The sequence below is a fragment of the Bos indicus genome, chromosome 10, assembly GCF_029378745.1.
Source record: "Bos indicus isolate NIAB-ARS_2022 breed Sahiwal x Tharparkar chromosome 10, NIAB-ARS_B.indTharparkar_mat_pri_1.0, whole genome shotgun sequence".
NCBI lineage: Eukaryota > Metazoa > Chordata > Mammalia > Artiodactyla > Bovidae > Bos > Bos indicus.
Genome location: NC_091769.1, coordinates 99,466,622 through 99,494,379, shown reverse-complemented (window position 1 = coordinate 99,494,379; position 27,758 = coordinate 99,466,622). Strand labels below are relative to the sequence as shown.

General features: G+C 43.0%; 2 protein-coding genes across 6 annotated transcripts in view; one reads left to right on the top strand and one right to left on the bottom strand.

The window, feature by feature from the left end:
* Positions 1–234: 234 nt before the first annotated feature.
* On the bottom strand, positions 235–27,189 carry GPR65 (G protein-coupled receptor 65). 4 transcript variants are annotated; one of them, XM_070797967.1, is made up of 4 exons: positions 24,443–27,189; positions 9,379–9,562; positions 9,022–9,129; positions 235–2,354 (listed from the first exon to the last, which is right to left on the bottom strand). In XM_070797967.1, the coding sequence occupies exon 4, from the start codon at positions 1,894–1,896 to the stop codon at positions 871–873; it is 1,026 nt and encodes a 341-aa protein (XP_070654068.1). In that variant the 5' UTR covers positions 1,897–2,354; positions 9,022–9,129; positions 9,379–9,562; positions 24,443–27,189; the 3' UTR covers positions 235–870. The 4 variants fall into 4 exon arrangements, with proteins under 4 accessions (XP_070654068.1, XP_070654067.1, XP_070654065.1 ...); XM_070797966.1 differs by having other exon boundaries at positions 9,022–9,562; XM_070797964.1 differs by lacking the exon at positions 9,022–9,129.
* A 61-nt stretch (positions 27,190–27,250) lies between these two features.
* GALC (galactosylceramidase) overlaps positions 27,251–27,758 on the top strand; it is a 64,071-nt gene continuing 63,563 nt past the window's right edge. The window contains exon 1 of one of the 2 annotated variants that reach the window (XM_019969359.2): positions 27,251–27,465. In XM_019969359.2, the coding sequence (XP_019824918.2) occupies positions 27,256–27,465 (210 nt within the window). In that variant the 5' untranslated portion in view covers positions 27,251–27,255. Of the gene's footprint in view, positions 27,466–27,526; positions 27,652–27,758 lie in introns of those variants that run through there. The other variant, XM_070797962.1, reaches the window with a different exon arrangement.

The window sequence follows — 27,758 nt, the reverse complement described above, 5'->3', positions numbered from 1 at the left end:
TATTCGTTAACTAAGGAGACAGATGGAAGCAGTATTTAGTAGGTGTTGTTGGAGACAGGTCCATATGATCGGGAGGAGTGATGGTCTGAAATCCAGAGGAGTGGGAAAATCACCATGACCATACCCCGTGGTCACCGCTTTAAAAACGCACAGTCCAATACAGCCTATTACTCCCTGAGAGCTTAGAGCACAGATACAAAAACAATTGCCATGAACAATAATGACCCCGAGTCATTAGGAAAATATTCAGTTTTATTTAATTCTCATTTAATAAAAGTCAGGGAGCTATACAACCTTTTAAAAAAATATTTCCATTAGGATTAAAATTGTCCCTGAATGGGAACACATGTTTAGGTTTCCTCTGCAAAATATAATCTCGATGGCATAATATCATTAATATTAATGAAACTGGAGCCTGTTATATACAGTGAAGTAAGCCAGAAAGAAAAACACCAATACAGTATACTAACGCATATATGTGAAATTTAGAAAGATGTAACGATAACCCTGTATGTGAGACAGCAAAAGAGACACAGATGTATAGAACAGTCTTTTGGACTCTGTGGGAGAGGGAGAGGGTGGGATGATTTGGGGGAATGGCATTGAAACAGGTATAATATCATATATGAAACGAATCGCCAGTCCAAGTTCGATGCAGAATACAGGATGCGTGGGGCTGGTGCACTGGGATGACCCAGAGGGATGGCATGGGGAAGGAGGTGGGAGGAGGGTTCGGGATGCGGAACACGTGTATACTTGTGGTGGATTCATGTTGATGTATGGCAAAACCAATACAATATTGTAATTAGCCTCCAATTAAAATAAATAAATTTATATTAAAAAATAAAATAAAAAACATATACCTTGGTTCTATTCCAGGATGTCTAATTCTATAGTATCTTTGGTAGATACAGAAAGTACACTTTTTCCTTGTCTCTTTGATTTATTAAGCTTCCCAGTAAAGAACTTTAATATATTCCACATATCTGATCTTCCTATCTCAGTTATAAAGCAGTACAGGATTGGGTCAGCAACACAATTTAAACTTGTTAATGCAACTGTGATTCTGTAGATCTTATAACTTTGCTTCCCAGACTTGAAATGGTCAAACACTTGTTCTTTTAAGTTCATGTCATGCTCTAAAATGCTGCGAATCAGCAACATCACATGAAAGGGAGTAAAACACAAGATAAAAGTCAACGTGATACTAATAAGTAGTTTTATGATTCTCTTCCTTTCCCTGTGTTCCGTGGCTTGATTTTGCCGCACAGCTTGGTAAACTTTCTTGTTGCAAGTCATTATAACGACCAGAGGTATCACATAACCTATACACGTCCTAGCAAAGTTAAACCTGATTTGCCAGTTCTCCAAAGGATATTTGTCATAGCATAAAGTAAAGTTAGACTTCTTGGCGTCACAATATTCGACAGCTGTTTCGTCTTCCCACAGAATGACAGCATTGAGGATGGTTTCCAAAACCCAGATGGTGAGGCTGACCATGAATGCACATTTTCTTGACCTTAGGAAAAAGAACCTCAGAGGGTAGACCACTGCCAAATACCGATCAATCGAGATGCAGGTGAGGAAAGCTGTGCTGCTGTAAAAGTTCAGGTACATGAAAAAAGCACTCCCTTTGCACAAGGCAGGAGAGAACGTCCAATTGTCTCTATTCCAAGTATAATTGATCCACAGAGGAAGAGTTGAGGCGTAGAGCAGGTCCGAGAGGGATAAACTGAAGAGGTAAATGCCTAATTCGTTTTCTTGCTTTGCCTGCAGAAAAGACACACAGAGAGAACCGATGTTGGCTGGAATGCTGACTATTACCACAAAGACATAAACAACGGGAAACAAGTAGTGCTCCAAGTCATGCTGCTCGTCAATACATGTGCTGTTCATTGCTTCTTTTTAAGGGGCCGATTACATTTGTTCCCAGACAGGAAATAGCAAACTGAGTCTTGCCTCCTGGTGATTTGCTTTCAACACCTAATTCTCTTTTGCTAAGACTGTGTCAGTCTTCCTTTGCTTTCAAATGTCCTGATTGGTTCATTGGTGGTCTTAAAGATGAATGGAGGTCAATTTTCACACAGGTATCGGTGGGTGGAGGTCAGGGTTCAGGCTCCTGGCAGTTACAAAAGGAATCAGTTGATTTTAAGGTGCAGGAGTCCAAGCACTTACTATCACGGAAGGCTGACGAAGAGCTCTGGAGGATGAACTAGCTTATCCACCAGTTTTCATAGAGTGCTGTTCTTCAGTTTAGTTTTCTTCGCAAAACTCAGAGGAGATTGGTGCAAACGTGAATATACAAGGTTTCATTTTCACAGAAGATGGCATCTCTTTTTAAAATGCTTTTGTTTCTGTAATGAAAAACAAACTAGAATAGTTTGGATGTTTAAAAGAGACATCATCATTTTTGAAAGAATCTTATTTTATTTCATTTATTGAGGATATCAAAATGCATTAAATTTCATACACTGAAGGTGTTTAAAAAGGGGAAATGGTCTAGCAGACTTCAGTAAATGAAATCAAGCTGAGATATTTGACTTATTTCAAATAAAAATTATTCAAAGGATGCTGGGTTAGAAGGAATTATGTTTCCCACTGGACATAATCTAAGAATGCAAAATTAAAGTCAAAAGTCATTTTAGAAGCTAATTTTTAAAAAAGATGGCAAATTCAGTTATTTATTTGTAATCAGTAAATGCTTTTGAGTGTATGGTAAACTGTGTGATTACAGCATTTCAAGTTTTTAATTTCATATGCAATCTCTGTATAAGGCATTTATTTTCAAAATAAGCTTATGAGCCAAGAAAAAATTGTCATAAGAGGTTTGATAAAGTGAAGCATTTGAAAATATAGCAGCTTGTTGAGCCTTCATAAATAATTAAGCCACACTACCTCATTTGTTTTTCCTTTCCTTTCTTTGTAGGCTAATTTACTTTATCATTCTCATACTCTTGTGAAAGACAGGGCAGAATGTTCTCGATTCTGGGTAATATCTTGTGATCTTCAGTTTCTACCATTTATATCTGATTGCTTACAAGTCTAGTTTTCTAAAAAGGTCTGATGTTGTAGATTCAACATCTGCAGAAAGAAAAGCGCAAGAAAGAGAGAAGCCATCCTCCTCTCCACACTAGAACAGGGAAGTAGTGAGGTCTGCTGGTGCTTCGGCTGATTTATCTGAGGGGATATTCACAGAAAGCTCTGTGGGGTCACCACGCTGGGAAAGGAAGTCATGCCCTCTTCCTGAGTAAGCCAGAGAGTGAACCAGGTCCAGAGCCCGGAGTGTAGATCACAGCACAAAACAGAGAACTACAATTCCTGAAATCACCTAGTGTTTCCACACCTAAAAATATGACTCAAATCCTTTCAGATCAATAGGGAATCCTGCCAGAGAGGGAAAAGGGGAGCAAGAGCTAAGATCAGAGAGGTAAGTGGGCTGGGTACCCTAAGGCGTATGTGGGTCTGGAGGAACTAATTTTGACGGCAGAGAACCAGGGACAGAGTGTGGGCCTGCGCAGGTAGCAAGTGGCGCTCGGTCATCCGACACCTGCTGAGGTCCAGGAGCCTCTGCCCTCAAAATAAAGACGCTAAAAACACACTTCACACGTATGTGTAGACCGCAGGGTAAGTTGGCAAGTTCCCTGTCTTAGCATTATTTCTTTGAGGAATTCTCAGAAAAAGCCCCATATCTATCCATGGCCTCTGGTTGGTCCTCACTTGGGAACGGGGAGACTACACTATTAGTTTTGTTCTGAAAACTTAAGGTCGACAGTGACTCAATACTGGATCTATGTGCTCAGCCTCATTAGTCATTAGGGAACTACAGACTAAAACCACAGTGAGACACAACTATGCATTCACCAGAATAAATGAAATGAAAAAGAGCAAATATTAATACCAAGTCTTGATGACGTAGAGCATCTGGAACTCTCATATACGGTTGGGTGGAAAACTCTTTGGCTCTTATGCAAATCTTATGGTTCAGCAACTCTACTTCTAGGTATGTGCTCAACAGTAAGACATAACATGTGGTTCCCAAGACACATGTGGTAGAATTAGAATGTTCACAGTAGCTTTATTCGTAATATCCCCCAACTGGAATGCCTAATAGCAATAGAAAAGATACTTTTGAACCATCATGCTGGAGAAGACTTTTGAGAGTCCCTTGGACAGCAAAATGATCAAACCAGTCCATCCTAAAGGAAATCAATTCTGAATATTCATTGGAAGGACTGATGCTGAAGCTGAAGCTCCAATACTTTAGCTACCTGAAATGAAGAGCTGACTCATTGGAAAAGACCCTGATGCTGGGAAAGATTGAGGGCAGGAGGAGAAGGGGGCGACAGAGGATGAGATGGTTGGATATCATCGACTCAATGGACATGAGTTTGTGCAAGCTCTGGGAGATGGTGAAGGACAGGGAAGCCTGGAATGCTGCAGTCCATGGGGTCGCTAAGAGTCAGACACGACTGAGCAACTGAAAAACAACAAAAAATCTATACATCAGTAAAAGGAACAAATTACTGTTACAAGCAATGATGCAGCTGAAGTTCAGAAACAATGCAGACGGATGGAAAAAGGCAGGCACAAAGGGTCCATATTGTCCGATTAAGAACCGGGTAGTGTTAAGCTGTGCTTTCAGAAATGAGGATAGCTCCCCATCTATTGAGGGCTTTCTGCATGCTGGACTCCATGTTAATGGCATGTATATTTGTTATAATACATGTTTTACAACTCGGCTGTTTATTACAATTATGTATTACAAAGAAGAATTGAGCAACGTATCAGGCAATTAGCCCCCAATCACCTGTCTGTTCTTCGTAGAACTTGGCTGCAATCCTAGGTTGTGATTCTGAAGTCTCTTGACTCTTAACTACTTTGTCTTCTGCCTTTATATAAAAATACTTTAGAAATCTGAAGTGTTTTTAGGGTTTGGGTCTTTCAGCTATAATGACTCTTCTAATTAAAGAAAATGACATCATAATAATTTCTGCAAACTAGATATAAAATAACCCTAAACTTTCCAGAAGGCTTTACTTTTATATTCTCTATTAAACTGCGTGGATTTCAAATAAACACGTGAGAACGATCATCTCACGTCACGTCTCACACTCAGTGACAGCACGTCTTTATGTTCCCTTATATTTGTCAACACGTTTTCTTCCGAAGGTTAAAAGTGTTCCTTTTCAGTAATTTACGAGGCAACACATTTTAACTAGGCTTTTATTTTCCTGTATTTGCTTTTAGGAATAGATAGCTAAAACCGAGCAAATATCCTGCTACCACTGTGAAAAAAAAAATTCTTTGAGTTAGGAGGCTGAATTTTGAAGGGTCTATTGTTTAGATCAGGGACCATCTGTGAATTGCTTTAAAGTTGAAATGAATTATGTGTCACCACTCATAATGTGGTGATAAAGAAAATGTAAGCTAGACCCACTGGAAGTGGGAAGGAACCTTGTGCAGTCCCTTTCTTCTCAACAAAGCCCATCTGCCTTGCTGCAAGCAGCCATGTAGAATGTCGTGTCGAACGTTTAGCTGTTGGGAAAAACTGACGAAGAGGAGTCAGGTGGCAGTGGCCTTTGGGGAGGGGCTGGGTGATGACAGGAAGAGGGTGCCGGGAGGACTTCTGAGAACCGAGAGGCCTTCTCTTTCTTGATGTGAGTGTTGCTATGAGCAACCTCGGGCTACAGCCACGGGGTCGCAAAGAGCCAGACGCGACTGAGCGACTGAGCCCAGCACCGCAGCACATGAACAAGCTTGTAACAAGCTTGAACAAGTTCGTAAAAATGCATCAGGTGGTAAGCTTGGATACGTGCATTTTTTTCACATATGGGTTATGTTGTGGTTAAGGTTAAAAAGTGGAATCAAAAGGCTGTGTGCGATGAGATGTAAAGAATCTTGACGCCAACACCTGGATTTCCTGCGGGTGGAGCATACATGCCTTCCTAAGAAATGCTATGATTCTACTCCTTTCCTCACATATAAAAGGCAATTTATAGATGCAAAACAAAGCTGTAACTTAAGTAATTTGAAAATGAATTCACCTAAAACAAAGGCTTACCAGATGGAAAAGTGAGTGTACTAAGGTCCTGGAAGAAGCAAATAGAAATCATACCTTGAGGAGAGCGCCCTTGACCCAGGCTTTCAAGAATTCTCACAGATAGGGTTCTAACAAATATGAGCTGATTAAAATGCCCTCCGTCCACACACACGCACAAAGAGACTCAATTTTAAAAATTGATAAAAAGAGCATACATCCTGCTACCACACGGAGAGAAAACAGACACAGACAGAAGTTAGCTACTATGTGTGGGATTCAGCAAACAAACGGGAAAGAAGAGACCTGGATCCGCAAAAGCCTTAGAGATGAAATTAATAGATATACAACACAAAAAAAGCATGCCCAATATGTTAAAGAAATAAAAGAAGGAATCTGAACATATGAATAAAGGATCCAGAGACAATGCAAGATAACTAAGCATATAAAAGATTGAAAGAGTCTTTTCAGAAATAAAAAACTTAAAACTTAATACTTAAAACTCAACACGGGGACTAACCAACTGACCAACTCCAGTTGAAGAGAAAATTAGTATGTTGCAAGGTAGAGCTAAAGAATTCACACAAAATTATCAGAGTGTTAAAGAGATGTGAAAATACCATACCACAGAGATAAGGAGGATAAAGTGAAAAGGTCAGCATATGTATAACTGAAGTTCCTGAAGGACAGAAGAAAGTAGGGGAAAGGCGATGTTAGAAAAGATGCTGAGTAAAAGACGTCTGAAAGTGATGCAGGACAAGGCATCCTCAGATTATGAAGCTCAGCAAATCCCAAATAAGATTAGAAACAAACAGAGATGGAAATCTCTCCTTAGATGCCTTGCAATCAAGCTTCAGATCACCAAAGACTAAGAAAAAAAAAAAAAAAAAAGAGCCAGGGAGAAAAAACGAATTACCTATTAAGGATGAAATTTCAACCAAGACCTTTTCAACAGCAATGATAACAGAAACCAGAAGGCAATGGATTGATATTTCCAAATTGCTATGAAAAAATGTCATCCTTTAATAGCCTACTCAACAGAACTAAATTCTAAAATGAGAGCACAAGTAAGGATGTTTGAAGAGAAACTACCACTGAGACCACTGGCCCCCATAATCCTCATTAAAGAGGCTTCTGAAGAACATAAGAGGAGAAGGAAAATGTCCAAGATGGCCAGAATATAATAAGCTACCAAGGATGGAATTTTCATGGTTACACGTTACATCCATGACCAGGCTTACGGATCTGGGGAAGAAATTTAAACCATGAAAATATTCTTCCTTAGAAGCGGGACTGGGGGCTGGGTGATGGGCAGGAAGGGACCCCTTCCTCCTTTGTCCATGGTACTCAGCAAATAAGCATCTCTTTTTTTTTTTTTTTAAAGGAGCTCTTCCCTGGTGGTCCAGTGGTTTAAGAATCTGCCTACAGATGCCGGGGGACCCAGATTCGGTCCCTAGTCCGGGGAAGATGACGCACTTCCGAGAGGCAACTAAGCCTGCGCACCGCAACTACTGAAGCCCACGCACCGAGTGCCGGTGCTCCCCAACAAGAGAAGCGCCCTCCATGCGAAGCCCACGCTCCACACCTGGAGAGCAGCCCCCGGTTCGCCCCATTTACGAAAAGCCGGTGCGCGGCAACAAAGACCCAGCGCAGCCAAAGATAAACGCATCTTGAAAAAAAGATAAGAAGGATCAATTGGAAAAAAATGATTTTGAGACGACTTACAAAATTTTCAACGGAATACGTTTCTTTCTTTGCAGAAACATTTACTGCCTTAGCTAAACAGCCGCGAGACTACATGGATTGATGAAGCAGGTCCTGAAGCCTTCTGGAGCCTTCTGGGTGGGAGCACAGAGACGGTGGTGACGGAGGCTTGTGGTTACGTCGTGTGGGCTCTGGAAACTCAAAGGCTCTCAGCAGTTCTTGGGGGACTTGTGACCACGTGTGTGTTTATCTGTTTCAGTTTTCACAGGTGTCACTCAGCAACCATTTTACAGAGTGCTTGTGAGGACTGAACGAGATGACACGTGAAGCCCAGTACTAAGAACATGGTAAGCCTGTACTACACGTGAACTGATACTGTTCTAATGACAACACTGTTTTGTCAGTCGCTAAGCTGTGTCCGACTCCTTTGAGACCCCATGGACTACTGGTGCCCGCCAGGCTCCTCTGTCCGTGGGATTTCCCAGGCAAGGACGCTGGAGTGAGCTGTCCTTTCCTCTTCCAAAGGTTCTTCCTGACCTAGGGACTGAACTTGCGTCTCGTGCATTGGCAGCTGAGTTCTTTACCACTGAGCCACTAGGGAAGCCCAACAAGGCTGGTAGTCTGTGATCTCTCCTACATCTCCTGAATGGACATCATCTTTGGCCAGCTATCCAGAGCATAGCAGAGAAGCCAGAGGCACTCAGAGTGAAATTTACATAATAACATTTCACATGTCATACCAAACTCGGAAGATGGTGCTGTTAAATTAATTTGTGTGAATCTCAGATTAAAATGGAACCCATAGTTCTTATCATTCATGCTGCTTTTCAGATATTGTTTTCACTACTTTAATCATATTTTGAGAAAATTGCTTTTAGATCCAGTGCTGAGAAATTTGGGTTAAGGTTTTGATTCTGACTTTAATTTCTACCTAATGCCTAAAGAATATAATCCACAGCTTCTAAAACAATACAGACCATTGATGACAATGATCCGAAGATAAAACGTGGGCTGCCATCTCTGGGGTCGCACAGAGTTGGACACGACTGAAGCGACTTAGCAGCAGCAGCAGCAGCCGCCGCAGGAAACCTTTGCCTTCACTTACCAGTTGAATAGCTACTTATTAAGACTCCTATGTGTCAGACAAGTGATAGTCACCTATTAAGTTATTAATTAATACTGGAAATATTATTTTCAATTTTACTAATAATGTGGGAAACGTTCATATTGGAAATATCATTTTCAAATTTCACATTATTTCTGATGGTATAAAAACTTACCAGTAGACCACTATGTTGGTGAAAAAGTGGTGCTACATAGCTCTATAGCCAGGGGTTTGCTTGTTTCTTCCTAACCACTTAATTTTCAGTTTGTCGGTATACCATTTCCTGTAGAGGAAATAGAGCATAAACATTCCCCTTTCATGTTTTAACAGTTTTACCTAACTCTTTTACACGAAGATTTTGACATCCTTTATTATCACTCTAAGTAGAGAGACCATATGTCATCCCCATGTCTCCCTGTCTTGTAGTATCACATTTATACAGTCTAAACTGGCCAAATGTTGCAAATATCACTGACAACCATTCAAAAGTATGTTAGGTACTTAAATTTTTATTTTTTAATCTTACACTTACCCATGTTCCTTGGGACGGTGACTCTGTTGATCGAGGAGTCAGATACATCTGCTTGCACCCAGAAGAGAAACCAGCATTGTTGAAGGGACAGGAAATTGAACTCATATGTCGTCATAAACCAATGAGGAAGCAGCATCTTAATGAGATTGAAGTCTATTATCCAAGTTTGAGCAACAGACGTCTCCTAAGGATTTTTAAAGATGCTTTATTTATTATTTACTGTTGTATAATTTTTAGAAATCACTTTTCTGTGTCTCAGTTACAATTGTATACTGATATTATATGTGTTTATTTAATAGAATATGTACTAGAATCGCATTCATTTGTTCATTCCCTCTTTCATTTATCTGTCAAGACATATATCTATCCTACTCTGAGGGCACTGTGCTGGGAAATACATAGGACCTGGTTCTAATCTGTAAGGGGTTTATCAGTTAGTGAAGGAGATAATAACCACCAAAATGGATAAATACTCCAAGAGAGATACAGAAATATAGGATGAGTCACTGGACGTGTGAACTGTGGATGTACGAAACAAGAGAAGAGGTTGTAGATGGAATCAGGGTGATCAACGTCCTGGAGAAAAAGAGTAGAGAGAATGGAGACTGGGTGTATAAAGAGCTTTGCGTGTATGCTTAGTCGATTTTCCAGGCAGGAATACTGGAGTGGGTTGCCATTTCCTCCTCCAGAGTATCTTCCTGACCCAGGGATCGAACCTGTGTCTCCTCTGTCTCCTGCACAGCAGGCCATTTTTTTTTTTTTTTTTACTGCTGAGCCACTGGGGAAACCCCACATAAACAGCATATTCATTTCTTAATGGCATGATGGTAGGGCCACAGTAGCCAACTTGGTAAAGATTTTTTTTTTAAAGATATTAATGGGATTAGGTACATAATATGTTATAGAACCACTTTTTCCTTTGATTTTCCTCTTGGAATAGAAGAGTCCATCAGAGATTGCTAAACCATGTTAAAAACCAGGTGAACTGGTTTGAAGGTGAAAGTTGCTCAGTGGTGTCCAACTATTTGGGACCCCATGGACTGTAGCCTGCCAGGCTCCTCTCTCCATGGGATTCTTCAGGCCAGAATACTGGAGTGGGTAGCGGTTCCCTTCCAGGGCATCTTCCCAACCCAGGGATTGAGCCCAGGTCTCCCACATTGCAGGCAGATTCTTTACCAGCTGAGCCACAAGGGAAGCCCAAGAATACTGGAGTGGGTAGCCTATCCCTTCTCCAGGAGATCTTCCTGACTCAGGAATCGAACCGGGGTCTCCTGCATTCCAGGTGAATTCTTTACCAGCTGAGCTATCAGGGAAGCCCCCTAAGTGGCTTAGACAGATCAATAATTTTATGAAACTTGAAAATTTATTTAAGAAAGATGTGGGTTATTACAATGAAAACTCATGTAGTATATTAAGGTTGACAGTTGCTACCAAATTTGTAAGTGATTTGATGTGAAGTAAAATTAGCTCCTAGAACTTTTGAGATGTTAAAAAAGTCAGAAACATTATGTTTGAACCCCACTGAATGAACTTTTATTACAAATGAATGGGAAATTTTTACTTTATAAGGACAGAATTAATTTGAAGTGGAAAATTTTAACTTCATTTTAAAAACTACAATCATGATGATTTGAGTCTGTTCCTGTAAAAGGAGGTTAGATGTTCCTGTTGGTAGAGTTTTTAAAATTTCTGCCCAGAATTGGAAAAGATGACCTTGTGATATAACCAAAAATGTTTTCCCTTGAAGTTATTCAGGATGTAATAGGTGTGCAGTGGGTTTCCTATACTTCTTTTGTAGGTCTTTCATTGAAAATAATTAAAGTACTCATTTAGATTTATCAGGTACATTTGGAAAGTAATTTAGCATATACTAACTTAAAAGCAATATAGCATACAGTAACTTAAAATTCAGAATATCTTCTACTTTTACTGAAATAATGAAAAATGTAAGTACAACGCAGAAAATTAATAGTAAGACCCTTCAGTTCAGTTCAGTCACTCAGTTGTGTCCGACTCTTTGCAACCCCATGGACTGCAGCACGCCAGGCCTCCCTGTCCATTACCAACTCCTGGAGTTTACTCAAACTCATGTCCACTGAGTTGGTGATGCCCTCGATGCTCTGTTGTCCCCTTCTCCTCCTGCCCTCAATCTTTCCCAGCATCAGGGTCTTTCCCAGTGAGTCAGCTCTTCGAATCAGGTGGCCAAATTATTGGAGCTTCAGCTTCAGCATCAGTCCTTCCAATGAATATTCAGGACTGATTCCGTGTAGGATGGACTGGTTGGATCTCCTTGCCGTCCAAGGGACTCTTAAGAGTCTTCTCCAACGCCACAGCTCAAAAGCATCAATTCTTCGGTGCTCAGCCTTAAGCCTTTACAAAAACGAAAGCAATGATTTCATTTTCTTATGCCTCTAATCCAAAACTTTTGTTTGGCTTCACACATCCACTTGTCTGTGGCTTCTATACATGGGTATCTCATGATACTCACAATTTCTTATTTTACCAAAATAACCTACACGTCTGCTTTTAGGGAAATGGTATTTTCACATCCACATCGGGGTTTTATGTATTTTGCTCTTCAAAAGAAAAAAAAAAAAAAAGGATGTTGTTTAAAAACACAAGAAACACAAACTTTCACTTCTGATTAATTAGGAGAAAAACTGTGGCTGCCCTATGCTGAAATTTCAATTCCACATTACAAGAGTCTTGAGAACTTTTAAATAACTCTGCTTCTTACTAAGTCCAGTTTTCTGAAGCCACAGGATGGAGTCCCAGCACTGGCCTGTGGCAGAACTCTTGGACTGCCCGTGGGGAAAACGGGAAGAGAGTGTGGTTCTCCCTGCCTCCAACTTCTCCACAGGGCAGACAGTGCAAGAGCTGAATCTGCTGACGAAGTGTCCTTTGTCGCCACGTTTTCCATTTGGTGCAATTTCACTAGTCAAAGCCGCAACTCAACGTGGCAGGGAACATTCTGAAATACTGACTTATTTCCCCAGCCCTACTTCCTTTTACCCTATCCCTACCCATCCCCCTGCCCTCCCCCCCACCCAACACTCAATTAGCCACTTTGAGTGTTTATTGCCTCAAGATAAGGAGTTCTTGGCAGAAAAATATGGAATGGGGGAGGAGAAGACAATCCTGTTTGGAATTTCAAGGGCTTTAGGCAACCTAGGAGAATGGCTCAATTGGTAAAGAATCTGCCTGCAATGCAGGAGACCCAGGTTCAATCCCTGGATTGGGAAAATCCCCTAGAAAAAGGAATGGAAACCCATTTCTGTATCCTTGCTTGGAGAATTCCATGGACAGAGGAACCTGGCGGGCTACAGTTGCAGAGAGTCAGACACACTGAGCGGTCAAGCACGGGAGGATGGGCAGGACCGAGAGGCAGACAATCTGCTTGGAAGCGAATCTGTTCAGATAAAGCAAAGCCTCCTGCCCCTGAGAACAGATCTGAGGCTTCTCTGGCCCGATGGGGCTGGGGCTTAGGGCTGTGAGAAAGGAAGTCGTGAGAGGTCAGATGTGGTAGCCGGACACAGGGGCCCTGCGTCCTGACTGAGTCAACCCCCTCCCCTGCCAGCCCTGAGGTGGGGTGGGGTGGGGCCACGGTGATTCTGATGAGCTGGGGAGGAGGGTGGACCTGTCTCTCATGTGCAGGGGTAAGTCCAGATGGGAGGCTGTCTCAAGATGACATGTGTGGGCAGCCTGAGCCAGCTTCACTAAGTTCCCTGGTGCCTGGCACAGCACAGGCCAGGCATGTGAGGACCACTCAAGTGATGGAAAGCATCGGCCTCCCCTTGGTGCTTCCAGTGGCCCAGTGGGTCAGAGAAGAAGCCTGGCTGCCACTGACAGGGGAAAACCCTGCTGAGTCCTGTGTGGGCTCTGCTGACGACCAGGAGGGAGTGAGGACATCCCAGGAGAGGCCAGCATGGGCAGAGGGCAGCCGTGAGGCTCAAGGGTGAACTAAATCCCTCCAGCCTTAGCAGCATACAAACTCCCAGGTTCCTACCTGGTGTTACGGGCTGACTTTCAACCCCCTACCTCTCTGCCAAAATCCATATGTTGAGGTCCTGCTCCCTAGTACGTCATAATGTGACTGTATTTGGAGATAGGCTCTTTAAAGAGGTGACTAAGCTGAGATAAAACTGTTAGTCCAATCTGATTGGTGGTGTCCTTATAAGAAGAGAGATTTGGACTCACAAAGAGACTCCAGGGATGCACATGCGTAAAGGAAAGAGCAGGTGAGGACAGGGAGAGAAGGTGGCCATCTGCACACCGAGGGGAGAGACCTCAGGAGAAGCCAGCCCTACCAACACCTTGATCTTGGACTTCCAGCCTCTAGAACCATGAGGAAATAAACGCCGCTTTGTTATAGCAGCCCTAGCAGAGTATAATAAATACAAGTGCAATCCAGAGGAAGAAGAGGTTAGATCCTGAATTGACTGTGAGCAAGCGTCTACCAGTTTCGTAGAATGGGGTATTAAAATGGAATTTTAGTTGAGTTAGAGAAAGATAAAGAATATTTTATTTCTTGCATCTCTGATTATGGCCTGAGATTGGAATGTGCATTTTAAGATCACACGTTTGACCTAAAATGTTTAATTCAGCAAACATTTGTTAAGCCTTTGACTAGCAAAAGTATTTTTCTCATTACTTGTCAGGGGGGTTAAAATGTAACTATAAGATGACTTTCATTTGAGGGGTTTTGAAAGTTTTAGGCTTACCAGGTGGCACTAGTAGTAAAAATTCCGCCTGCTGAAGCCAGGAGACTTAAGAGATGTGGGTTCCATCCCTGGGTCGGGAAGATCCCCTGGAAGAGGGCATGGGAGCCCATTCCAGTATTCTCACCTGGAGAATCCCATGGACAGAGGAGCCTGGCGGGCTACAGTCCATAGGGTGGCAAAGAGTCGGACACGACTGAAGCCTCTTAGTATACATGAGTGAAAGTTTTAGCATCAGGCTTCCTTTCTAAAGATGCAAATATATTACTCGGGTTGAAGGGGAACATTAAGTTGTCAGATAAAAACGTACTTGGTGTCTACACTACGACAAAGCTCCCCAGGGTCCATTTGCACCAATACTTCTCCAAGTGCACTTCTTGGATTGGCAGTGTTAATGTCATTTCTGAATCTTTGAGAATTACAGTTCTCAGTCTCACTCCAGGCCCAGGGTCAGAAGCTCTGGGGCTGGAGCTCAAAGATGTGTGTTATAAAAAGCCCCCCAAGTGGTTTTGATGCCCCAAAGTTTTGAGAACAATTGGTGTACAGGATGGTTGCCTGGATAAGAGACTGGGGGGAGGAGTAGAGACACAGAGGGAACAGAACCTCTATAAAGGGAAGAGTGTGGAGACACGTTCTGTTCAAATTCTTCCTTGGTTTGGGTACTTTAACCCTATCAGAGAGGAAGAAAGTTTCCCTGTCCTTCTAGGTTCTTCTGGCTGTTCCAGAGGGAAACCGACATGAGCTCCGAAGAGCTCCAGCACCATAGTCCTTTATGTCTCTGCAGAAAGACTTCAGCAAGGAGCAAGTGGGTAGAAAAGAAGTGATTTATTAGACTGGGACACATTTGAGGCTTATAAGCAGGTGCCCGAGAACTCAGTGGGCTACAGTTTTATAACTGAAAGGAAAGTGTGGAGCGGGAGAAGACCTCCTTTGTCTTTCTTGAGTAGACGTCATGCTTCCATTATCAGCTCCTCCTCCAGGCTGGGCAAGGGAGTTTTCTTGTCCCTACATGGTAAAGCTAAATTCACAAATTATTGTCATTTATGTGTGCAGAGAGCATGTCCTAGAGATCATTCACTTACTGAGCTCACTGGGCAGGGTGTGGGGCTCACGCCACCGCTGTTTTATTGTTTGGGGCAGGGCTGGTACTTCTGCATGGTTTTGTTGCTAAGCAAGCCTGCTTGGTTTTGTGGTTAAACCAACCTGCTTTCAGGAATCACCATTAACTTACAGGGGTCTCCCATATATTTTTCTACATACAATCCCCTAGTGGGAAAAACTATTCAATTACCTACTTTGTCCCTTTACTCTGTCCCTATCAAGGTAGGTTAACGGGACAAAATAAGACAAAAATTTAATAGTATGTATGCATGGGAGAGGCCCAGGAAGACTGAGGAACTCGCCAAAAATAGCTGAAATCCTTAAATATTAAACCTTAAATATTATCTTCAGCCAAAGACAAAAGAGGATGTTGGGGGCAGTGGTTTGAGACTTCAAAGGGGAGGAAGGTAATTCATATAGAGATGGGAAGGCAAACGTTTGGTAAATAAATGTGTGCTGGTTTACATGGAGACAGTGGAATGTCTCTGATGCCCAGACTGCCAAGTTTCCCCCATCACTCTTAGTCCCTATTTGCAGATCTCTCTGGTGATAACTCTATTCTGGGAATAGGCCCTTTATGCAAATTCTTTTAGGCAGTTAAGGGGAAGTGTAACAAGGAAAACTTCCAAACTCTTCTGTTTCTTAAAAATAATCTGTCTAAATCCTTATACCAAAGAGACACATTTCAGGGTGGCAGAATTTGTTCCCTTACAGCTTATCATCTCTTCATCAGTTCTTAAATTCCACTCACATCATTGTGTCATTAGTCCATTTGGTTCTGCCCTTTAAAAAGTTGAAGCTAATGCAGCCTCTCATTTCAGACTTGTAAATGATTTTGACTTAAAGCTTAAGTCAGAACATAACTATAGTAACAGTTAAAATGGAGACGTTATCAAACTAAGGACTGGATCTTTAATATCCTAAATATCTCATTATGGTTGTTGTTGCTGTTGTTTTGTCTCTAAGTCGTGTCCAACTCTTTGTGACGTAGCCCGCCAGGCTCCTCTGTCCATGGGATTTCCCAGGCAAGAATACTGGAGTGGGTTGGCATTTCCTTCTCCAGGGGATCTTTTTGATCCAGGGATGGAACCCATATCTCCTGCATTGGCAGGCGGATTCTTTACACTGAGCCACTATTACCAAGTTCAAGCTCGCTCTGCTTGGTGCTTGAGAGGCTGATAAATCTGAGAGACGAGATGTTGAGGTGAGGAATACAACTTTATTTGGAGAGCTGGGTAACTGAAAAGATGGCAGACTAATGTCTCAAAAAAAAGTCATCTTATGTGGTGCTGGTTGCCAGGTTTTTTTTTATCTCTGATTTTTTATGAATCAGAGATAGGGGGAAGATGAGGAAACAAAATAAAAAGACCATTTAACTCTTGCAGATATCTCCTAGAATGGGAGATGTGCTAGTTTCACTTCCTTACAGCCATCTCACAGGTGGTGTGAAATGGAATATTTCCTTCCCTATCCATAGACAAAGAATGCCACAGTCCTTCACAGGGAGGCGGGGCCAGGTTATCTCCCTGAGGCAGGCAATTATGTTTGCCTATAATAACAGAAGTGGCAAGATAAAGGTTAAAGTCACAGAAGCAGATCCAGTTGTTGTTCAGTCGCGTCCGACTCATCGCAACCCCAGGGACAGCAGCACACCATGTTTCCCTGTCCTTCACTATCTCCCAGAGTTTTCGCAAACCCATGTCCATTGAGTCGGTGATGCCACCCAACCATCTCATCCTCTGTCTTCCCCTTTTCCTCCTGCCCTTAATCTTTCCCAGCATCAGGGTCTTTTCCAGTGAGTCAGTTCTTCATATCAGGTGGCCAAAGTATTGGAGTTTCAGCTTCAGCATCAGTCCTTCCAAAGAATATTCAGGGTTGATTTCCTTTAGGATTGACTGGTTTGCTCTCCTTACTGTCCAAGGGACTCTCAAGAGTCTTCTCCAGCACCAAGCTTCGAGCATCCATTAAGCATCAGTTCTTCAGCGCTCAGCTTTCTTCATGGTCCAACTCTCACAGTTGCACGTGACTACTGGAAATATCATAGCAGATCCAGTATGAAGTCAAAATTAACCCTACACCACCAGGGAAGCCAAATACCTCTTTAGAAGATCTAACATGTATTTCCTGATGTCTATAAGTTACAGAAACAAATTTTAATGCATTTGTTACGCTCACTTATTGAAGTAATCAAATTTAGGAAGATGAACTCCAAATAGTTTCCTCAAGTACTGTGGAATGTGCAAAATGATTAGCTTAATTTTTTAAGTCAGGATAATAAATGTAATTCCTTGTGCAATTATCTGTTCTGTCCAGTTTGCTTATGCTAGGGATTACCAGATAATCTTTTAAGATTTAGGATCCAAAAACTGTTTCATGAATTCAGGTTTAACCAAGACATGCACTAATATTTATGGAGGTACAATTCAAAGGATAGTGCAGAGAAGGAGGAGAGATGATTGGCAAGAAACTGAGTCAACTGGGGCAAAGGGGCTAGGGACAGAGCGCAGGGAGGGTGGGAAGCCAGGCTAGTTGTTATGGGCTCTGCGGCATCAGGACTGGCGAAGGCAGGTTCTGTCACCCAAAGCTGTGAGTCATGCCAGGATCCAAAGAACGAACAGAGCAGAGATTATAGTGAAATCCAAGAGTGATGGGAATGCCTGCCATTTTATAGAAAACAATGCTAGAACCTTTATTCCCCTTGATGCTTTTTTTTAGAGGATGTTAAAATATCTTTGCAAATGTGCTGTAATTCGGTAAATCCCTTCTGTTGTTTTATAATACCTCTTTCTATAAAGAAGCCTTCAAAATATTAGTTACTGCAACATTTAAGACTATATCATATGAGTGGTCTGCTGAAATGCATCATGGGCAAATGCGATCTTAAATATGTTCACAACATACAGATGGCCAGCAAACACATAAAAAGATGCTCAACATCACTCATTATTAGAGAAATGCAGGTCAAAACTACAATGAGAGATCACCTCATACCGGTCACAATGGCCACCATTAAACAATCTACAAACAATGAATGCTGGAGAGGGTGTGGAGAGAAGGGAAGCTACACCCTTATTTGGAATGGAAACTGATACAGCCACTATGGAGAATAGTGCGGAGTTTCCTTAAAAAACTGAAAATAGAACTACCATATTACCCAGCAGTCCCACTCCTGGGCAAATATCCAGAGAAAACCATAATTCAAAAAGATACATGCACTCCAATATTCATTGCAGTGCTATTTATAATAGCCAGGACATAGAAGCAACCTAAATGTCCCCCAATAGAAGAATGGATAAAGAGGATTTGGTACATATATCTGTACATACATACATACAATTCCACATACATGGAATATTATTCAACCATAAAAAATGATGAAACTGAGCAATTTGCCGTGATGTAAATAAATCTAGAGACTATCATACAGAGTGAAGTCAGAGAATAGCAAATATTGTTTAATATCGCTTATGTAAGAAATCTAGAAAAGATACAGATGGACTTGTCTGCAAAGCAGAAACAGACACACAGACATAGGGAACAGACATATGGATATGGGGAGGGGAATGGGGTGGGGTGAATTCTGGGAGACTGGTACTGACATACATGCACTGCTATGTCTAAATAGATAACTGTCAGTTCCTACTATAGAGCACAGGGAACTCTACTCGGTGTTCTGTGGTGACCTAAATGGGAAGAAAATCCAAAAAGGAGTGGATATATGTATACGTAGGGATTGCCTAGTGGCTCAGATGGTAAAGAGTCTGTCTGCAATGCAGGAGACCTGGGTTCGATCCCTGGGTCAGAAAGATCCCCTGGAGAAGGAAATGGCAGCCCACTCCAGGATTCTTGCCTGGAGAATCCCATGGATAGAGGAGCCTGGTGGACTCAGTCCATGGGGTCTCAAAGAATTTGATATGGCTGAATGCACGCACGTATATACACACACTCACACACAGCTTTGCTGTACAGCAGAAACTACCACAACATTGTAAAGCAACTATACTCCAATAAAATTAGTTAAAAAAAAATAGAGTACATTCACAAATTCTTTGACACTCCTGCTCTCAAGAGGTGGAGCCCGGTTTCCCTCCCCTGGAGTGTGGGCTAGACTTACTGACTCACTCCTAGCAAATAAAGCAGAAGTGATGCTGTGTTGTTCTGGAGACGAGGTCAGAATAATCCTGTGAATTCCCCCTCAGGCCCTCTCACTTTCTCTTTTTGCTCAGTTGGTCTGAGGGAAGTCAGTCTGTGTCGTGAGAACACGCCCACGTGGCAGGGATCTGAGTGAGCCAACAGCATTGAATAACCACCTTGGAAGTGCATCTCCAAGCCTTCAGATGATGACAGCTCCTGCTAACATCTCTACTGCAGCGTCACGAGGGATCCTGAGCTGCACCACCCAGCCAAGGTGATCCCGAGTTCCCCACCCACAGAAACTGAGAGGGACTAAATATTTATTACCTTCCCTCATAGCTCAGTCGGTAACAAATCTGCCTGGAATGCAGGAGATTCCTGGGTTGGGAAGATGCCCTGGAGAAGGAAATGGCAACCCACTTCAGTGTTCTTGCCTAGGAAATCCCATGGACAGAGGGAGCCTGGCATGTTACAGTCCATGAGGTTGCAAAAGAGTCAGAAGCGACTAAGCAACAGCAATCTGTATAAAATACAAGTCTAGATTTTTGAAAACTTCTTATAAAAAAATTTGCAAAATGTTTTACTGATATATTTTTATCTTGACTGCATTTTTATCAACAATACTTTGGGTTTTTCTTTTTATTTAGTTGCTGTGTCCAACTCTTTTGCGACCCCCACGAATATGGAGGTAAATAAATATTAATCAAAATTAATCTCATATGCTTTTTTTGGTCAACTTTTTTTTTGGCTACTAGAAAATTTCAAGTTATATATACATGTTTTGCCTTCTATTTATTGGACAGAATTGTACTAGATGTTTAAAAAAAAATCTTCTGAGCCATGGGTACTGTTATTTTTTTCATGCCTAAGACTTGAAATTAGGTGGACTCTAGAATTCATACCCTGGCAGGAGTGCAGAAAAAGATACTGACAATCCAAAGACGAATAGATGGATCATGGGTGAGACAGAGGGGGACAGCAAAACTTCCTGGAGTTCTTCATTTGAACTAATCCATGCATTAATGGGGATTCCCAGGGGGCACTACTGGCAAAGAACCAGCCCGCCAACGCAAGAGACCTAAGACACAGGTGCGATCCCTGGGGCAGGAAGACCCTCTGCAGGAGGCTATGGCAACCCACTCCAGTATTCTTCCCTGGAGACTCCCATAGACGGGGGAGCCTAGTGGGCTACAGTCCACGGGGTCGCAAAGAGTCGCATGTAACTCAAGTGACTTAGCACACACATGTGCATTAACAATTACCAACAAAAGAACTACACAGGGTGAAGGCAGTGTTTAAAGTGGGGGAAATGCAGATAGAGAGGCTGAGAATTCTTTGTGGTGATCATTTCCAGTCTCATTATAACCTGGTGTATCAGTCAGGGTTCTTTGCTGCGGGCATAAGCATCTGAATGCAGAGTTCCAAAGAATAGCAAGAAGAGATAAGAAAGCCTTCCTCAGCGATCAGTGCAAAGAAATAGAGGAAAACAACAGAATGGGAAAGACTAGAGATCTCTTCAAGAAAATTAGAGATACCAAGGGAACATTTCATGCAAAGATGGGCTCGATAAAGGACAGAAATGGTATGGACCTAACAGAAGCAGAAGATACTAAGAAAAGGTGGCAAGAATACACAGAAGAACTGTACAAAAAAGATCTTCACGACCAAGATAATCACAATGGTGTGATCACTCACCTGGAGCCAGACATCCTGGAATGTGAAGTCAAGTGGGCCTTAGAAAGCATCACTACGAACAAAGCTAGTGGAGGTGATGAAATTCCAGTGGAGCTATTTCAAATCCTGAAAGATGATGCTGTGAAAGTGCTGCACTCAATTTTGCTGCCAGCAAATTTGGAAAACTCAGCAGTGGCCACAGGACTGGAAAAGGTCAGTTTTCATTCCAATCCCAAAGAAATGCCAAAGAATGCTCAAACTACTGCACAATTGCACTCATCTCACACGCTAGAAAAGTAATGCTCAAAATTCTCCAAGCCAGGCTTCAGCAATATGTGAACCCTGAACTTCCGGATGTTCAAGCTGGATTTAGAAAAGGCAGAGGAACCAGAGATCAAATTGCCAACATCTGCTGGATCATGGAAAAAGCAAGAGAGTTCCAGAAAAACATCTATTTCTGCTTTATTGACTATGCCAAAGCCTTTGACTGTGTGGGTCACAATGAACTGTGGAAAATTCTGAAAGAGATGGGAATACCAGACCACCTGATCTGCCTCTTGAGAAACCTTTATGCAGGTCAGGAAGCAAGTTAGAACTGGACATGGAACAACAGACTGGTTCCAAATAGGAAAAGGAGTACGTCAAGGCTTTATATTGTCACTCTGCTTATTTAACTTATATGCAGAGTTCATCATGAGAAACGCTGGGCTGGAAGAAGCACAAGCTGGAATCAAGATTGCCGGGAGAAATATCAATAACCTCAGATATGCAGATGACACCACCCTTATAGAAAGTGAAAAGCAACTAAAAAGCCTCTTGATGAAAGTGAAAGAGGAGAGTGAAAAAGTTGGCTTAAAACTCAACATTCAGAAAACGAAGATCATGGCATCTGGTCCCATCACTTCATGGGAAATAGATGGGGAAACAGTGGAAACAGTGTCAAACTTTATTTTTTTGGGCTCCAAAATCCCTGAAGATGGTGACTGCAGCCATGAAATTAAAAGACGCTTACTCCTTGGAAGGAAAGTTATGACCAACCTAGATAGCATATTGAAAAGCAGAGACATTACTTTGCCAACAAAGGTCCATCTAGTCAAGGCAGCGGTTTTTCCAGTGGTCGTGTATGGATGTGAGAGTTGGACTGTGAAGAAGGCTGAGCGCCGAAGAATTGATGCTTTTGAACTGTGGTGTTGGAGAAGACCCTTGAGAGTGCCTTGGACTGCAAGGAGATCCAACCAGTCCATTCTAAAGGAGATCAGCCCTGGGTGTTGTTTGGAAGGAATGATGCTAAAGCTGAAGCTCCAGTACTTTGGCCGCCTCATGGGAAGGGTTGACTCATTGGAAAAGACTCTGATGCTGGGTGGGATTGGGGGTAGGAGGAAAAGGGGACAACAGAGGATGAGATGGCTGGATGGCATCACCGACTCGAAGGACATGAGTCTGAGTGAACTCTGGGAGTTGGTGATGGACAGGGAGGCCTGGTGTGCTGCAATTCATGGGGTCGCAAGGAGTCAGACATGACTGAGGGACTGAACTGAGCAAAAAAATCAAAGACTGAGAAATCGAGATATGGCACAGAATTGCTGCTGAGGCTGCAGAATCAGCCTTGTAAAATGGGCTCCTGGCAAAGGACCAGAAGGGAGCTCCCTCCATCCTGCCTGAGCCCTTAGGATGGCGCTCCTCCCCCTACTACCCCGGGGACTTCGGTCCCTCTGGGGCGCCTCTAGTAGCGCCTCCTTTGGACTCTGCTCCGGGCTGCTTTCTGCGAGGCCTGTACATTGAATCGCACTTCCAAGAACAAAGTCCCAGGTTTGGGGAACTGACTGAAGGGTCCTGGTCACTGGGGCTCCAGAGCTTACGTGCTGAGGGTGAGGAGAGGGACGGTGCGGTGCCTTAACTCCTGAAGGAGGTGGGATCTGCCTCCCACCAAGACTCATACAATGGGGGATCAGCCACACACAGGAAGACACAGATGTGAATGACCGTAGACAACAAAATTCAAACCAGTACAAACACAGGAAGAATCCTTTCCCTCAGGACTGTCTTGGTTCTGTGGAGAGCAGTAAACTCAAGAGTTACGTTCTAGTTAAGTTTATATCCCATTGATGTTATTGTTCATATAATACACCCTTCAATATCTTGTAATATATGATCATTCTTCTAAGTGTTATATAAATATTAATTCAGCTAAGTTTCATATTAACAGTTCTACCATCACCACTATTTATGGATGGTTAAACTGAAGCCTGAATAATGTAAAGAAACCTGGCCGAAATCACACAACTAACAGGTGGAAGGAGAGATCTGAAGCTATGTTGTCTGGCTCCTGGGCTGATTGTACTGGCTTGACTACCTTACCACAGTGCTTCTTATTCTAGCAGTTTTTATCTGTAGTTATACTTAAGAAAATGTTTAGTAAACAATACATAATTTATTCCATTATGTGGATTCTGTCCATTGACTATTTTTACTGTCTTTGTATAAAGCCCTGAGTTAACTGAGAGAAGTCATAGAACAAGGACTGATGTAATTAACAGCTGAAATAAAAAAACTTATGTAAAAGTCGTAAAGATCAGATAAATGGCAGATGTTACAGGATAGTTCATGAAAAGAGAATACTTCATACTTTGACCCTGGTGGACTCTTTAAGAAATGCTTCCAAATTATCTAGAAGTAATTTTTTTCTTATCCTCTTATATGATTATTTAGTGACTTTCCTAAAAACCAAACTTTTATTTTGTTGTGTCAAGATATTAAGTCTTATACAGACCCCAAGTTATACAGGAATTTGCCTGTATTTTCTAATAGAACTTTTAGGTTTCCATTTTTTAAAAACACATTTAGAGCTTTATCCATTTGGCGGTTATACTTAGATGTGGTATGAGGCATAGATCAAAAGTTTGATCTTTCTCTCAATATCACGTTTTTAAAAGCCCATCTTTCTCAGTGATTTGAGGCACCATCACACCAGTGATTTCTGTTTAAGTTCAATTTACGTTTAATTTCTGTTAAGTTCAACATATATACTGAGTACCCACCATGGGTTGCACACTGCTGCACTTACGTACAAAGAAGATGACTTGGCATGTAGCCTTGAATTTCTGGCAGCCTAATTCAGAGTCCTAAAAGTAAAACCATTTCTGAAAGTGAGACAGCAGACTTTATCAGCAACGTTTGATCTTTTAGACAAGATTGCGCTCACTTCCTCAAGAGATCATCTGATTTGATCACATTTTCACTTTAGAAAACTGAGAAATTTGCTGGGGCTGAAGTGCAGTTTGACACTCAGAAACACTGTTTATTTAAGAGAAAAACTCCTTATTTTTAAAACTCATCTGACTTTTGAGAACTGAGAGACCCTCTTTTCTTACTGCCTGGTATATTTCAGGGATCCCAATAGAAGAGAAGCAAGGGAAGCCGAACACACCATCACTTACTTGTCTGGTAACTGCTGTTTACCTCTATTTCACATCTTCAACAAGTAGCAGTGCTGTGCCCAGCAGTCCAAGTATCTCTTTCTTAGCTTGCACTTCCTACTTTTTTATTAGAAACTTTCTTGACTAATGGTTTCCTGAGCATAAATGAGAAATTTGAAACAAGAAATGTTTTCCCTAATAAGGAATTACTTTGGTTATGAACTAACAGGAACCAGTTGTACACGTTTTCTGTTAAACATTCTTGTCCTCTTTCCCAGCTATTGCACACTGCACAAGTATTTATAGGGTGCCTCCCAAATACAAGGTACCCGGTGCACTACAGGATGACATACGCTGGGTTCCGATTTCCAAGTTCCCAATTTTGCTTGTATGGTATTTTCCCTCTATTTACACCTTGGTACTTCCCTTCTGGTTACATAATTGTGCATGTTTTAGGGCTTTCCCTGTGGCTCAGCTGGCAAAGAACCTGCCTGTCAATGCTGCAGATGCATGTAGACTCGGGTTCAATCCCTGGGTCAGGAAGATGCCTGGAGAGGGAAACTGCAACCTGCTCCAGTATTCTTGCCTGGAAACTCCCATGGACAGAGCTACAGTCCATGGGGTCGCAGTGCATATCACAGATACAAAATCTCAGGGTTGGTTAGGAAGCTTAACATTTACTTATCAACCACGTCTGGCATCCACTGGTGTGCCAACCCATGTTTAAAATTTTATTAGAACAGATGGATCAGCGTTCTGGGAAGAGAAATCCATGGCACTTGAATAGCTACACACTTGAATACAGCATAATCACACAGAATGGTGACCGTAAGGAAAGTAGGTCAGATAAGTGCTGTAAGAAAATAGAGCACATGAAAGAGAACAAGTGACAACATACAGGGAACTCTGTAACTTATCATCCAAGCCAGAACATTTTTGAGGGTCAAAGGGATACTATTAGTAATTAATCCAATTAGGACATTAGACACCAGCTGGGAGTGTTTGGTAATAGTAGATCGACAGTAACTTAGGGAAATGTTGAGAGTAAGCATACTGTCCACTATGAACCTACAGATATCCTTAAGGGCCTGACGAGTGTGATTACGGTACTGCTCAGATAAACTTTTCCTCTTATTGTAATTGTAATCTTGACACTTACATTTAGGTTTGAAGTAAAGGGGCAAAAAACTTAGATTCCAAATAGAACCCTGTAGACAAAGGCTCCCTCAGCCTAAATAGCCTTTGGGTTGTCTCCCTGCCATGTTGTGGTACCCAGGTTTGCGCAGGCACTGATAACCAACTCCATGGCTTTGTCTAGGGAGATATTGGGCTCAGAGATATTTTCTCTGCAGTCTCTCAGTAGTCTTTCCCATTTGCTTCAATGCCAAGGAAATCAGAAATTTCAGCTCAGTGCCAGACGTGAAAGGGATCCCAGCACAATTCACAACTTTCCTACCAATTTACGGGTATCTGCTGGGAACCATTTCAACTGGCAGCAGAAAGTACCCTACGCAGCTACACAGTAGGTATCAGGATGAATTACCTCGTCAGCTAACACTTAATAAGTGGGTGAAACTTTCAGCTTGGATTTACTGCGTTGTCTGTTTCCTTGTTTGTATGCCATTTAATTAAATGTCCCCCCCTCCGGCTGGTCTTCTTGTTTCCTCTTACATAACGCGGATACTCAGGCTCAGGAAGCTAAGTGATCCACTGGAGGTGACAGCTAAATGGGGTCTAAGACAGAGGCTGCGAGCTGGGTCCTCTTTCTAGTTCAGCCACCGACTGGCACATGGTACAAATGCCCTGAGAGGCTTCAGTTCAGTTCAGGCACTCAGGCGTGTCACACTCTTTGTGACCCCATGGACTGTAGCACGCCAGGCCTCCCTGTCCATCACCAGCTCCGGGAATCCACTCAAACCCATGTCCATTGAGTAGGTGATACCATCGAACCATCTCATCTTCTGTTGCCCCCTTCTCCTCCTGCCTTCAATCTTTCCCAGCATCAGGGTCTTTTCCAATAAGTCAGTTTTTCCCCTCAGTTGGCCGAAGTATTGGAGCTTCAGCTTCAGCATCAGTCCTTCCAATGAATATTCAGGACTAATTTCCTTTAGGATTCACTGGTTGGATCTCCTTGCAGTCCAAGGGACTCGCAAGAGTCTTCTCCAACACCACAGTTCAAAAGCATCAATTCTTTGGGGTTCAGCTTTATTTATAGTCCAACTCTCACATCCATACACAACCACTGGAAAAACCAGAGCCTTGACTAGAGGGACCTTTGTTGACAAAGTAACGTCTCTGCTTTTCAAAATGCTGTCTAAGTTGGTCATAATTTTCTTCCAAGGAGCAAACGTCTTTTAATTTCATGGCTGCAGTCACCATCTGCATTGATTTTGGAGCCCCCCCCGCCACCTCACCCAAAAATAAAAGTCTGTCACGGTTTCCATTGTTTCCCCTGTTTGCCCATCTGTTTGCCATGAAGTGATGGGACTGGATGCCATGATCTCAGTTTTCTGAATGTTGATGCTTGGGGAGGTCCATGGTAAGCCATTCACTGCACGACTCCCTTGGCTTTGGATAGTCATCTTTTTCGTCGATAAAATGCTCCAGTAGGTGATGCCAGAGGCGGGGCACCGAGGTGACAAACGCAGAAACCCGCAGTCAAACCCTGACGTAGAGCCCGGTGGAAAAGGCTCGCTCCCCACCCCCACAACACGAAGGCGGCTGCGTCAGCGACCCGCAGCCCACACTCAACATGGCGGCGGCGGCACCCGCGGCCTCCTGCCCTTCTCCATCATGGCGGCGACCGGACCCGCCTCCCTGGGCGCCCGAGTCATATGACCTGTCACACAATGGCTGAGCGCCTAATTCAGGCCTCCTGGCAACGCCGGGCGAAAGCCATGACGGCCGCCGCGGGTTTGGCGGGCCAAGCCGCGGTGCCCCTGCTGCTGTGCGCGCTGCTGGCACCCAGCGGCGCGTACGTGCTCGACGACTCCGAGGGGCTGGGCCGGGAGTTCGACGGCATCGGAGCCGTCAGCGGCGGCGGGGTGAGGAACGGGAGCGGGGCGGGGGGCGTCCGGTCCCGCCCCGTCCCACAAGCCCCCGCGCCGCGGCCCCAGCGTTTCGACGCGCGCTTCGCCGCCTGAGGCGGGCGCCCGTCCGTGGCTGCTTCGACGCCGCGGCCGCGCGGCTGGATCCCGCGTTCGCTGGTTGAAGATGACCCCATAGAGACGGTTAGGTTAAACAGATGAGGGTCCGGAGGTCCACCGACTAAGTGACAGGTCTAGATAGTGACAGGGCGGGGGGCTCAAATCCTTCCTCAACTTGAGCACGGGGGCCT

Excerpts from the sequence above, each read along its gene's own strand:
- GPR65 (XM_070797966.1), bottom strand. The coding sequence starts at position 1,896 with ATGAACAGCACATGTATTGACGAGCAGCATGACTTGGAGCACTACTTG.